The sequence below is a fragment of the Sturnira hondurensis genome, unplaced genomic scaffold, assembly GCF_014824575.4.
Source record: "Sturnira hondurensis isolate 20B ecotype Veracruz unplaced genomic scaffold, ASM1482457v3 Scaffold0007865, whole genome shotgun sequence".
Taxonomy (NCBI): Eukaryota; Metazoa; Chordata; class Mammalia; order Chiroptera; family Phyllostomidae; genus Sturnira; species Sturnira hondurensis.
In genome coordinates, this window is record NW_028080496.1 from 2591193 (window position 1) to 2603877 (window position 12685).

A 12685-nucleotide genomic window follows, 5' to 3' on the forward strand; every position below is an offset into this window, starting at 1 on the left:
GGCTCCACATGACGGGGGTTGGGGGAGGCCTGCCTTGGGTCACTCCTTCCTCATCTGGCATTTCCTGGACAGCACTTGTGGTGACAAAGCCTGGTCAGTTTTGTCTTCCAGGGTCAAGAGGAGGATGGCAAACAGTGCCTGGAAGGTGACACCCAGATAGAGGCATGGAGAAACGGGGTCAGGGGGGACTGTCCCCGGAGAAGCCGGTGCACCTCCCCGGGTCATCCACTTGATGGTGCTGGTCTGGCCCCCTTGGCTGCCCTGCCCCCCCCCCCCCCCCCGGCCCGGCTACCAAGATTAAGCGCTTAGGACCACACTGTTTGATCCCGACCTTTGGGAACCCCTGTCCTCACGGCTCCTGCAGTGCAGAGGACGCTTAGTCTCTGAGGCCTCACAGCTGAGCAGGGCGGCCAGTGCTGGGAGTGCCCACACCCCTTGAACGTGTCACTGTCACTTCTTAGCGGGTGCCAAGGACCCTCCGATTTTAGCATGCTTCACCTCTTGCACCTCAGGATTCGGCCCAAAGGGAGCCACCCCACAGCGTCCCTGGGGTACCTGGATCCCAGAGGGGGACAACAACCCAAGGAATGCTGCTTACCTGTCTGGAATCGCCCCCCCCCCCCACATCCCCATCTTTGGAACTATTTAATCAAAGCTTTGTAAAATATACATATATATTTATTTTTGGAGAGAGGGGAAAGGAGGGAGAGAGGAGAAACATCAGTGTGTGCTTGCTTCTCCTGTGCCTGTGTGCCCCTACTGGGGACCTGGCCTGCGACCCAGGCATGTGCCCTGACTAGGAATCAAACCAGTGACCCTTTGGTTTGCAGGCCCGTGCTCAATCCACTGAGCAATACCAGCCTGGGCTGAGAAAAACTATTAAGTATAATATTCACACAGAAAATTGTATAGATCACAAGTGTGCAATTCGACGTGTTCTCATAGGATGCATAACCCATGGAAACACAGTGTGACTCTTGCCTGTCTGTCCCTTGCCTCCTTCCAGTTTGGGGCAGTGTTTTATATCACTCAGAGGTCACAGAGCCTTGAAACGGTTCAGCACCAGACTCCAAAAGGCAGTGGGACCCCAGAGGCCAGAACGGACGTGGGACTTGTGGACGCGATGGCATGCGCTGCTCTCCTGGGCTTCTGGGGACCCCTTCCCAACAACCCAAGGGCGGGGTGTGGAAACAAGCAGGTGGTCTTGTTTTTTGACTGAAGGAAAGTATGGGGGAAGGAGGAACACCTCCCAGCTTGGGCAAGGTGACCTTGGTCTAGGCCTCGCTGTGGCAGGACCCCAGCTCCTGTCAACCCCTCCTGCATGCTGGCGGTGGTGGGTATGAACAACAGGACCCTGCGGAAGGGTCGTTTCTGAGATTAGGTTGTAGAAATCCCTGTCCCTCCATCTGGGCATCTTTTACTCTCATTTGCTGGAGAGAAAGCCAGCCGCTCTATGGGGCGTCCAGGGGAGGGAGCTGGGAAGCAAGTCCTCCGGCTGCAGGCACGGCTCCCAGTGACTGCAGCTCCAGCCAAGGGCGTGACTTCGACCTCAGGAGACCTGGGCCAGAGCCACCCAGCTAAGCACTCTGGGATCCCTGACTCTTGGAAACTGTGTGAGATGGCAAAAATTTCTTGTGGGCGGCAATACAAACACAGCCCAGCCCTGAACCCACCTCTGAGGGTGTGGGAAAAGGCTTCCGGGCAAGCAGCGGTGAGTGCTGTCTGGGGAGCGCTGCGTGTTCCGCTTCCAGGAAGTCTCCAGAGTTTCAAGCCAGCCAGCTGGCGTCACATGAGTCATTTGAAATCAGCCACGGTGGGAGATACAGGTGACTGCTGCGAACCATCTCCTCCCCACAGCCAATGGCCAAACGTGTCCTGGAGCAACACTTCCTCAGTTTTCGCCATCCCTTCATCTTTTTAAAATCATAGCAGCACAGGTCAAGTTTAAGAGTAAAATGCTAACTGCCTGTGTACGGATCACCTGGTTGAACTAGTAAAGCACCTATGAATTCAGTCTGTGCCTTGGACCGCTCATTTCACAAGCTCTTCCCTCCCTGCCTGAAGGAAATCATTATTCTCAGTTTTCTCTTTATCAACGCCATGCACTTTTTGTACTTTTATTACATACAGATGAGTTCCTAGTCAATACATAGTATTGGGCTGAGTGACAACAGCATACTGTGTTTTAAAATTGTATATAAATGGCGCTGTAGAGTATGTACCTTCTTGAGCCTGCTTTTTTTCACGCCACATTGTTTCTGAGCCATCCATGTTGATACAATTGGCTTCATGTCGTTTACTTTTATTTGTATAGAGTATTTCATTGTATGACTATACCACAATTTACTGACCCACTCTCCTGTTGGTGGGCATTTCAGGTTAATTTTATTTCTGCAATTATGAGTAGCCTAGCTACTGGCATGTTTACCCATGCCTCTTTTGACGTGCATGAAAGCTGCATGTTAATGTGTCATCCCGGGAGTGGAGCTACTGGGTCACGGCATATACACACCTGCCACTGGACATCTCCTAGTTGCTCACCAGAGTCAGCCGTAAGCTGAACATGAAAACGTTCACAGCATCCTTCTTCATAATCATGTCCCAATGGGGAACAATTCGAAGGCCAGCCAACAGGAGGCAAGAGAAGAAAATGATGGTATATCCATATAATGGAATACTACTTACCAATAAAAAAGGACCGACCATGTGACAACATGGACCTCACAGACACCATGTTGACTGAGAGAAGCCAAGTGCATCCGCAAAGCTCTGGGCCCAGTAGGATGAACCTGCGAGGAAAGCAGGAGGAACGGCGTTACCTCAAGGAGAGGGTGCGAAGCAGAGAAGGCATGATGGGACTATGGGCAATGGTTACTGGGGTATACAGGTAGGTAAAAAAAAAAAGCCGTTCACTTAAGATTTGTGCATTCTACTGATTGTGTGTTATTCCTCATTTTTTTAAAAAGTAGGAAAGAAAGGCAAAAACCAGTGTACACCCTCACCGCCAGTGGCCCACCAGTGCACAGTGAGACTTCATTTTTCCTTAGACGGGTGAAATGGGCCCCGACAAGCTCTCCCAGGCACCCCCTGCTGAGTGCTGAGGGTAGGCACCTAATGATGTGTTTGTTGGCTGTTTGGGTTTCCACCCCTGTCAACTGCCTGTCCCCAACTTTTGCCCATTTTTCTACAGGAATGTTTTTTTCCCTCTCTGTAGAAGTTCTTTTTTTTAGATTTTATTTATTTATCTTTAGAGGGGAAGGGAAGGAGAGAAGGAGAGAAACGTCAATGTATGGTTGCCTCTCCTGAGTCCCCTGCTGGGAACTGGCCGGCAACCCAGGCATGTACCCTGACTGGGAATCGAACTGTGATCCTTTGGTTCACAGGCCTGCACTCAATCCGCTGAGCTACGCCAACCAGGGTGTAGAAGTTCTTATGTGTTCTGGCAACTAGACCTTTGTAGATCATGTATTGCAAATACTGGTTTTCCTGTCTATGGCTCGTCTTCCAGTTTTAAGTATCTTTTGATAAGCCAAAATTTTTAATTCCCATGTCAAATTTATCAATTTTCACTTAGAGCCTGTGCTTATTGTGCTATGTGTATAAAATTCATTCATACTTTGAGGCAATAAAAATATTTTCCCAATATTTTCTTCTAAAAAAAGTCCAAGTAATGCTTTTCACATTTGTATTTTTGACTCACTCTACATTGGTCTTCACGTGTGACAAAAGGTAGGGCTGATCCACTTTCTTTTCTCCCACGTAAAGGGACAGGAGAAACACAAAGAATGGGGCTCCTTCTGCACGGGGCTTGGCAGAAGTGGAGCCGAGACGGAGGGCTCACTTCCTCTTGTGGCCACCAGCTCCTAAGTGAATGTGCTTTCTAATCCTGTCCAGCCAGGAAAATGATTCCCCCCAGCAGTGCCCGGTCTCTCAGCTGTCCGCACCCGAGTGCGTGAAAGACTGCAGGGTCCCTCCTGGCCCCCTACCACGGGCATTTAAAACTTAGTCCAGCCAGTTAGTCCCATGAAAACCTGGACTGTGAATCTGGGGCTTGACTGCAGGGATGGTGCCAGGCGTAGCCGGGCTCAAAGGCTGTTTGTTGACAGGGAGAATGGATAATGCCGCCCGTTTGTTCCGGCTACTTCTGCCAGTGACCAGCTGTGGGGACCTGACCAAGTCATTTAATACCTCCACCTCTGTCACTTTCCACAGCCTTCCCTGTGGATTGTGGACGCCTAGTCAGAGGCACTGCTGTCCCCGTCTACTCTGTAGGCCTGGCCAGTGCGGGTGGGGAGCAAGGGCCCGCCCACAGGAGGCCATGACTGTGTTTGAACTTGGCCGCCCATCCCCGCACCGTCCACAGTGAGCTCTGGGCTCGGGAAGTACAAAGTGGACACATGTGGGTGTCATCAGGTTAGGACTTCAGTCTCTGAAGCCAGAAGCCTGCCTGGGCTCTTCTACTACTTCTAGTGGGGAGTCTTTGGGCTGGTTACTTAACTTCTTTGGGCTCCGGATTCCTCATCTGGAAAATGGGTTCACACAGGTAAACCACTTAGAACTGTGCCAAGCACAGAGTAGGAGCTCAGTGAAGGCCAGCTATTATTCTGTTACCTCGATAGGAAGTGTAAGTTTAGGACGGGGGTGGGGGGGGGTGTTTCGGCAACAAAAATTTCTGTTCTAAATCACCTGAAAGGTACCTTCCTTTTCTTATGGCTGGGAGTTTAAAACATGAAAGAGCTCCCAGATACCTGTTCTGGGTTTCAGATCCACAGGAAGGGGTGGAAAGGATCACAGGTCGAGGATCAGGGAGCTGCATGGAGCCCTGGTCTGGCCAGGCTTGGTTCTTAATCTGAGTTAGTGGTCACCTTTAAAATTAGGAAGATTTCACTGGGACTTCATTCCCGCATGGTGCCCATCAGCTCATTGCTCTTTCCGATGCACCCTCTAGGTGCTCTCGCCCACCCTCACTTGGCACCCCCACTGCAAGCATCTGGGTGTGGCACCCCTGTCTCAGAGCAGCTGCCCTGCACTGTCCGTGGGCCAGGGTGAGACGCGGGGACGGGCTGCTCCTGGAGAAGGAAGGGCCCCGCAAACCCAGACCAGAGGTGTGCATTCCTGGGCAGCTGCAATGAGCCCACTTGAGGAAGGGCAGTCGGCTCAGCAGCTCTGAAGAAGGCAGGGGGAAGCCCCCCGAGGACTAGGGTTGCCCGGGACCCTCTCCGCCGGCCCCTGCAGCCACCCCCTCTCTGCCCATGAATTCAGTAACCCAAGCAAGTCCTGCGCGGCGATATTGTGTGGATGGAGCAGGGCCAGCTCTGTCACTGAGTCCTCCTGAGGACTTACCAGAGTGGTTCTTACCCTGGCCACCCTCTCCCATTAATCCTCCTGAAACAATGGGCACCCACTGACTTCCTCTCCGTCCACTGCCCCAGGCAGAAACTTACAGTTACCGGCCGCCTCCCCTTAGCCACGAGATCCAGGCCACCCAGGTCGGCCTCACCAGCCTGCCAGGAAGGCAGCAGCCCCCGCTTCCCAATAGCCAGGAGAAGTCTGGAGCTCAGTAAGTCCTCTGCAAATGTGTTCTGGTGATGAGGTAACACATGGAAACCACTCAGAAATGATCAACAAACGCTGGTCCCTTTCCTCCTCGTTCCAGTTCCTTGTTTCTCTCGTTTTTCTGTGCAACCTCTGCTAAGACTCCAGTATCATCTTAAAAGAACTCGATACCGCCATTCTCCCGTTCACAATCGTTAGTTGTTCCCGGCTGTCTACAAAATAAAGGCCCTTCCTTCTCAAACTGGGCCCCGGCCTCCTTCCTGCGGTGCCAGCACGCCTTTTGCTCTGCGGTGGTCGGATGGTGCCACTTGTTCAGTCCCCCTTTCCGCGTTTGCCCTGTGTCCCCCGCCTGGAGGGTCACCTCCGCCACTGCGCTGGCCTGGGGCTTCCGGTCCGCCCCTGCCCCGGCCACCCCACCCCGGGACGCCTTTCCGGACAACGGCCTGGCCCACGGTCGTCTCTCTCTACCGCGACCCCCTCCCGGCCCCTTCTCTGTGAACCTACCGATCGTAGTCTCGCAAGGGGGTCGGAAGCGGTATCTCCAGGGAACTGCGGTCCAGAGAGGACCCCCGGCATCTTCGGAAGTTCCCGGAGTCCCCGGACGCCCGCACCCGGCTGCCAGCGCCGGGAGCAGCCGGCTTAGTGTGGGCGCGCCTGCTGGAGCCGGGCCGCAGGCTCGCTCGGACAGGGACGCACGGGGTTGGCTCTCGCCCCGGAGGGATCCTCGGAAGGAGCGGAGCGTGGATACCGGAAAAAGGGCTTTCCTGACCAAAAGCAACGCCGCCACTGCGTCCCAGGGCTCGTCAGTCTCACTCTATTTCACAAGGGGTAAACCGAGCACCAGCAAGATGAGCGACTTGACCAGGGTCACTAGGTAAGTGGCGCGCTCAGGTGTGGGCCTTTGGCCTCCAACGGGGTGCAGCTGTGGCCGCTCCCGTCCTGGCGCCGGGCTCCCGGGGACAGCGGAGCCTCGGCCTCGCGCGCTGGAAGGGGCGGGGCGGAGGCGGGGGCCCGGGCGGGGCCGACACAGGTGTTTCGCATCCAGCCGGGGGAGCGGCTCCGCGGGGCTTTATAAGCGGGTCCCGGGTGTGGCGCTGTTCGCGGCTTGCTGCAATAGTAGTGCGCACGAGTCTGCGCGTCCCCCGCCACGCCGGCCCGCCGCCCGTCAGCCGTTCCGTCCGTCCCGCAGGACCGCACCGGCCCTATGGCGTTCCCGCTGGTAAGAGCCGCCGCCGTCCGCCAGGGCGGGGCCGCAGTCCCGGCCGTGGCAGCTAACGGTGCGCGCAGCCTCAGCCGGTCCGCGGGACCCCCCTCCCCCGCCCCGGTGCGAGCAGGGCCCGGGCGGGGTGCAGGTCACGTGCCCGCGGGCGTGGGGCCTTGCTGAGGGGGTGACTGGCGGGGGGGGGGCAGGGCGTCTCCTCGTGACTCAGGGCCTTTGGGTTTAAAGGCGCCGCGGCCCTCTGGGGGCGGCCAAGAGGGCCTCTGAGCTGCGCTGCAGACTCCCAGTGGCCTCGAGTGTCTGTCCAGACGGGAGTTGAGCGCACGGAAGGAAGCCCTTGCTCGGGAAACCTTCTTTCTCCTACAGCCGTCGCACATGAGACCTGAAGCCACCGGCGCCGCGCTGGAGCTCACGCGCCTCTCAGCGGCCACCCCTGCCGCGACTCTTGCTAATACTCAGCAGGCGACAGGGCCGGCGGCCCGGGCGGGGCGGGATTCTTGGTGGCTGGCGTCTTCGCGAAAGCCACGACGGCAGCGGTGCGGCTCCTTTAAGGCGGAGGGATCGGTCCCTCGTGCTGTGCTCGCTTCCCTAGCCCGGGAGGTCACGTGGCTTCACACGTTCTATTGACGCAGGAGCCGGGCTGGCCAGGTGGGTGTCGCGCGGCTGGGTGGCTGAGCACGTGCGACTCGGCTTCGCGTTCTGAGGTGGCTCCTGGGGACCCGGGGGCTTGGGAGTGTGTAGGGTGGGGCGGTGACCCCGGGCCTGGCGCCAGGCCCCAGGAGACCGGTGCACACGGCCGCGGCTCTGTCACATTCTCCTCAGCTGGGACCCCGACCAGGGGCCCCAGTTCAGATGAGGGTCGGTGCAGACTCAGCTGTGACAGGGCAGTGAGTGGTCGGGGACCCACGAGGCTGCCCATTTGGCCAGCACGCTGGTGAGGAAGGCTGCGCCCGCTCGGAGCCCCGGGGTCCTGGCGAATCCGGCCAAGGAAAGGCCATGCAGCCCGGGTTGTCGGGCTTGGCAGCCCTCCCGGGGCTTTTCTGCGCGTGGGTGTTGCGTGCGGCCAGGCCAGGTCAGGTCGACCCTGACTTTGTTGCCTCGTTTCCCGAGGGCCCAGACCAAGCCAGGGTCCTTGGGAGCCGGGTGGCGCTGCCCCAGGGGCTGGGGACGCACGTCCTGGCCGCGATGGGGCGCCTTGCAGGCCCCGCCCCTTCGCACGGTGCCCTGCGGTGGGGGGCTTGGGAGGGACGGCGCCCCCTGGGACCACGGCAGGCCCACCGCACCCTCCCGCGGGCTGGGCTCCCGGCTGGGCCTGCTCGGTCTCCTCTCCCCCTGACCCGCCCTGCTGGCACCGGAGCAAACTGCTCAGCGCCATCGGCCGGGCGGAGCTGGCCCTCGGGAAGGCCCAGGTGGACTGCCAGCCTCGGGTCCGCCAGGGGCCGCTCTCAGGTGCCACCTGCCAGCGTGTCTGCTGAGGATAGCTTGTAGTAGCCGTGGGCTCAGGCCCTCTTTGAGCCTGGGGACACGGGCAGGCCTAAAAATAAGTGACTCCGAGCAGGCTGAGCCAAACCTTGGGAGTCTCGGCGTGGTGGAGGTGCCCGTGCCTGGTTGGGTGGTTTTTGCCGTCCGTGGGAAGAAGCTTGATGTCTGGAGCTCAGGGGAGCTCTGTGCTGGGAGGAGCCCCCTCGGGGCAGATGGCAGGTGTGTGCAGGCTCACCGCCTTTCCTCGCTCAGCTTTGCAGAGCTCATCGAGTTTTTCTGTCACGGCGATTCCACTTGAACGTGAGTGGTCCGGCAGGCAGGGCAGGCCCCCTTGCTGGAGGGAGCTAGGGTTTGGACGTGGCCAGCTCCGTGTGTGAGTGCCTCCTTGTCCCTCTGAAGCCTGGGCTTGGACCCACGTCCCCGGGGGGAATGGAGGGGCAGCAGTGTCCGTCTGTGTGGTGGACGGGACACTGGGGGGCTGACGCATGAGGTGGCGATGGTGGACCGCGGCCTCGGTGCTGTGGTGCACAGAACGTGCAGGAAGGTGGTAAAAGCAGTAAAACACCAAACTTGCCATCAGCGAACATAATAGCCATCCTAGTATTTTCATGGGTCACCATGCTGTTTATTTTGTTTTTAATCCTTAAAATGGGATGCCAACTGAAATCCCTTCAGGGGCTGGAAGTAATTTAAAAGAATAGAGGGAGAGGAAGGAGGGGGGTGTCTTTGAAGTGAGCAGCCTGGGGCTGGTGTCACGTGCAGAAGTGTGAGCCCTGAGTTGATGGATCTTTGGCTTTTGTCCCTGGTTAAGCTACCCTGCCTTTCTGTTAAATGCGGCAATTAAAACATCCTAAGCACTGTATGGACCAAAGATAACATCTCTGAAGATTGGACGCCACCTGAGGGCCAGTTTCCATTCTGTCTTTGTAATGTCCCTTTTTCATCCCCCCTCTACCGCCCAGGGCTGTGCAGATGGTGACACAGGCTCAGAGAGCACATCTGTCACGAGGCTACTAAGTGATAAACCAGGGTGCAAACCTAGGGCTTTCTGGTGCCATCCCTCAACCTAGGACACTGTGTTCTGGTCTGTGAGAGAGGTTAGGGGTTGTCGGTGGTGTGCCTTGCACAGAAAACACAGTGGTCTGGGGGCCGCTCGCAGCGAACCGTCACTGGGTGGTGGGAGGGACTGGTGGCAGGGAAGGCAGTGTGGGTCTCCTGGGCTTTGGTGTGGCGGTGCTGACAGCAGGAGGAATGTGCTGTGTCTGTCATTCCTGGACGTGTGAGAGCTGATAGCTGAGCCTGGGAGGGCCCGGGCGAGATCTGTAGCAGGCAGGCCACTCCCAGGCTCTGCACCAAACACTTGGCGTTTTCAGAGCAGTTTCAGTAACTTCTTCCTTCTGAGACAAGGCACATTTGAAATTACATCATTGTTTTCAAGATTTACAAAAGCACAATGGGGTTTATTAAATCTCACCTCTTCTCTTTAGCTAAAATTCTTATAATCCTGTCTCTTAGATTTCCGGGAAGAATTAATAAGGGTTTTAATACTACCCCGGAGAATCGTCTAGGATGAGCTCTCAGGGCATCACGTAGCCTTGCACCAAGAAAGAGGGTCTGGATTTAGATTGTGGGGGAAATTTAGCATCCCGGCAGTGTCCTCAGACACACTGGCAACATAAAGGGATATTTACCCTTATTTCTGTATCTTATCCCCAAAGCGGTTAAAGTATAAAACAGTGAAGAGCATATTGGGAGCCTTTGCCAAAATGATTTCTCCATGAGAATGCAGGCTCAAATATACAAAGTAGATGGCTTTAAAAAAAAAAAAAACAACAACCTGTGGTCTGGGATGCTTTGGGAAAGATGGACACTTTAAAATGTTACTCATCTCGGCCCTGGCTGGTGTAGCTCAGTGGATTGAGCACAGGCCTGAGAACCACACGATTGCGGTTCGATTCCCAGTCAGGGCACATGCCTGGGTTGCAGCCCAGTTCCCAGCAGGGGACTGACGAGAGGCAACCATACATTAATATTTCTCTCCCTCTCTCCTTCTCTTCCCCTCTAAAGATAAATAAATAAAATCTTTTAAAATGTTACTCATCCCCAGCTGCTTCTCTAGCAACCTTTACAGGTCAGTCCCCAAGTCTTCACAGTTGAGAGTTTGGGAATTTGGCGGTGAAGGGCAAGGGTGNAAAAAAAAAAAAACAACAACCTGTGGTCTGGGATGCTTTGGGAAAGATGGACACTTTAAAATGTTACTCATCTCGGCCCTGGCTGGTGTAGCTCAGTGGATTGAGCACAGGCCTGAGAACCACACGATTGACGTTCGATTCCCAGTCAGGGCACATGCCTGGGTTGCAGCCCAGTTCCCAGCAGGGAACTCACGAGAGGCAACCATACATTAATATTTCTCTCCCTCTCTCCTTCTCTTCCCCTCTAAAGATAAATAAATAAAATCTTTTAAAATGTTACTCATCCCCAGCCGCTTCTCTAGCAACCTTTACAGGTCAGTCCCCAAGTCTTCACAGTTGAGAGTTTGGGAATTTGGCGGTGAAGGGCAAGGGTGGCTACACCAGCCCTCTGCTGGTGTTTCAGAGTTCGTGTGCTAGGTCCTGTCTGCAGACTTTCTCATTCATTGCCTCCAGGTCCCTCAGTGAAATCACTGTTTCTGAAACCCACCCTGTGTTGGTTTAAAAGGAAAATTAATCAGTGATTTTGTAGGCCTGGTTGGAAGTTTGGGGCAGGAATGCATCTCCACACCTGGAGATGAATGTTCAGGCTATTGTCTTCAGCAGGTAGGGGTGGAGGCAGTAAAACACGGGATCACATGACAAATTATTTTCTCCCCTATGGAAGAGCTGTGCTAAACCCACCGTGTTCTGCATATTTGCTTTTCCTAGCCAATCTCTAAGCTGTACTGACTCTGAGGAGAACTTGCCAGAAAGTGGCTGGGTAGGGGGGTGGGAAGGTAGGGTGTGAGGGGTGGGAGAGTGGTTGGACCTCGAGGTTGGAGCGGACGAGGGTACAGAAAGAACTTTTGCTTCTTTCTGTTTGAGGTAAAACCAAGAAGCCCTCGTGGTCCCATTCAGGGTTTAGTCAGCCTTTTGCTTGCCCCCCACTTTTCTTCCCCACTTGACAGCTTTGGAAATGCTCTTGGTTTTCTTTCCTGCCGTTGATGCTCCTGAGAGCTTTCCATTTTCTTCAAGACAGACTCCAAATGCTGGACGCTGTTTTATGTTCGATAGAAACCCCCAAGTACAGCACTCCTCAATTACAAACTGGCTGACAAGGTTGAGCCAAAAGGTATATAATGTATGTGATCGTTCCTAAGATTCTGTGACTTCTCATAAAATGAGTCTGTATCCAAATGTCCCTGTTAAATTTTCATTGTAAACATAACTCTCAGTGAGTTTCGCTCTTTGGATTTTGAAAGGTTTCTGTTAGGGATTATTTTGCTTCCTTAACATCTACTGTGTTGTAAACAACACAGGCCTTGGGGGCGGCATTTTGACTGCACGGGCTTTTATTTCGAATGCACAGGCACTCGGGCACGCACAAGCTCTGCATCCGCGTTGGGTTTTGCTCCCCGGCGTGGTAGGAGCACCCTTTGAGGTTTTAGTGAGCTAACACTGTTTTGATTTCCAGAGCCCGTGTTTGTGATGAGTTGCCTTGAGGTAACTGGAGACTCCCCAGAGCACAGGTCTGCAGATTGATTTGTGTGCTAAAGTGGGTCACAGTTGCATGTCACTGTTGCTTCTGAGAGTAACTTGACTACATTAGTATTAAGGTTTCTTTATTCTTGGGCAGCAGGATGCGCTGATACGGCCACCATCCCCGCAGGTGTAGCACCTTGGCCTGAGGTCTAGACCCTTGATCGAGGTGGGGAATAGCTGTCTGTCGGAAGAAAGCAGTTACCTGGAGGGGCAAGGTGGGGTTCCCCCCACCCCCCGACTTTTGACAGAACACTTAATCTCTTACTAAACACCTGTGCTGTGTGCATTCTGGATTTGTACTCCTGGCTTCTGACTCTGACACCATCTGTCTCCCGAGTTTGCCCTTTCTCCTGAGACTTTTTTTTTTTGAGCTGTAATTTTGGCATTGTTTTCTTTTTGTAAGATGTAATTTTGGAAGTTCAAAAGGTGTTAGAGAGCTGTCTCCCGGGTATAATTTGGAGGTGACAGTAAGCCCAAGTTGTCACGTCTGACTCTTATTTTCATGGACCAAGGGAATTAGGCTTAGAAGGAAAAGTGAATTGTTTTAGGTTTATATGAGAAGTTGATAATAGACTCAGACTTGGAAGCCAGGTCTCTTCATTTCCAAATTAGTGGTGTTCTAGAATTCATCCATGCACCTTGACCTCTGTTATGTTGCTCTCTGATTGTTTCGTTTTACTTAAAATTCCCACTTGGTTCCTAAGACTCTATGGCT

At 54.5% G+C, this 12685-nt stretch overlaps 1 protein-coding gene across 2 annotated transcripts in view; it reads left to right on the plus strand.

Annotated features, from left to right (window-relative positions):
* Positions 1-6561: 6561 nt before the first annotated feature.
* Positions 6562-12685, plus strand: part of CPEB1 (cytoplasmic polyadenylation element binding protein 1) — a 46002-nt gene continuing 39878 nt past the window's right edge. Inside the window, exon 1 of one of the 2 annotated variants that reach the window (XM_037053536.1) lies at positions 6562-6775. In XM_037053536.1, coding sequence (XP_036909431.1) covers positions 6761-6775 — 15 coding nt within the window. In that variant the 5' untranslated portion in view covers positions 6562-6760. The remainder of the gene's footprint in view (positions 6776-12685) is intronic. The other variant, XM_037053537.1, reaches the window with a different exon arrangement.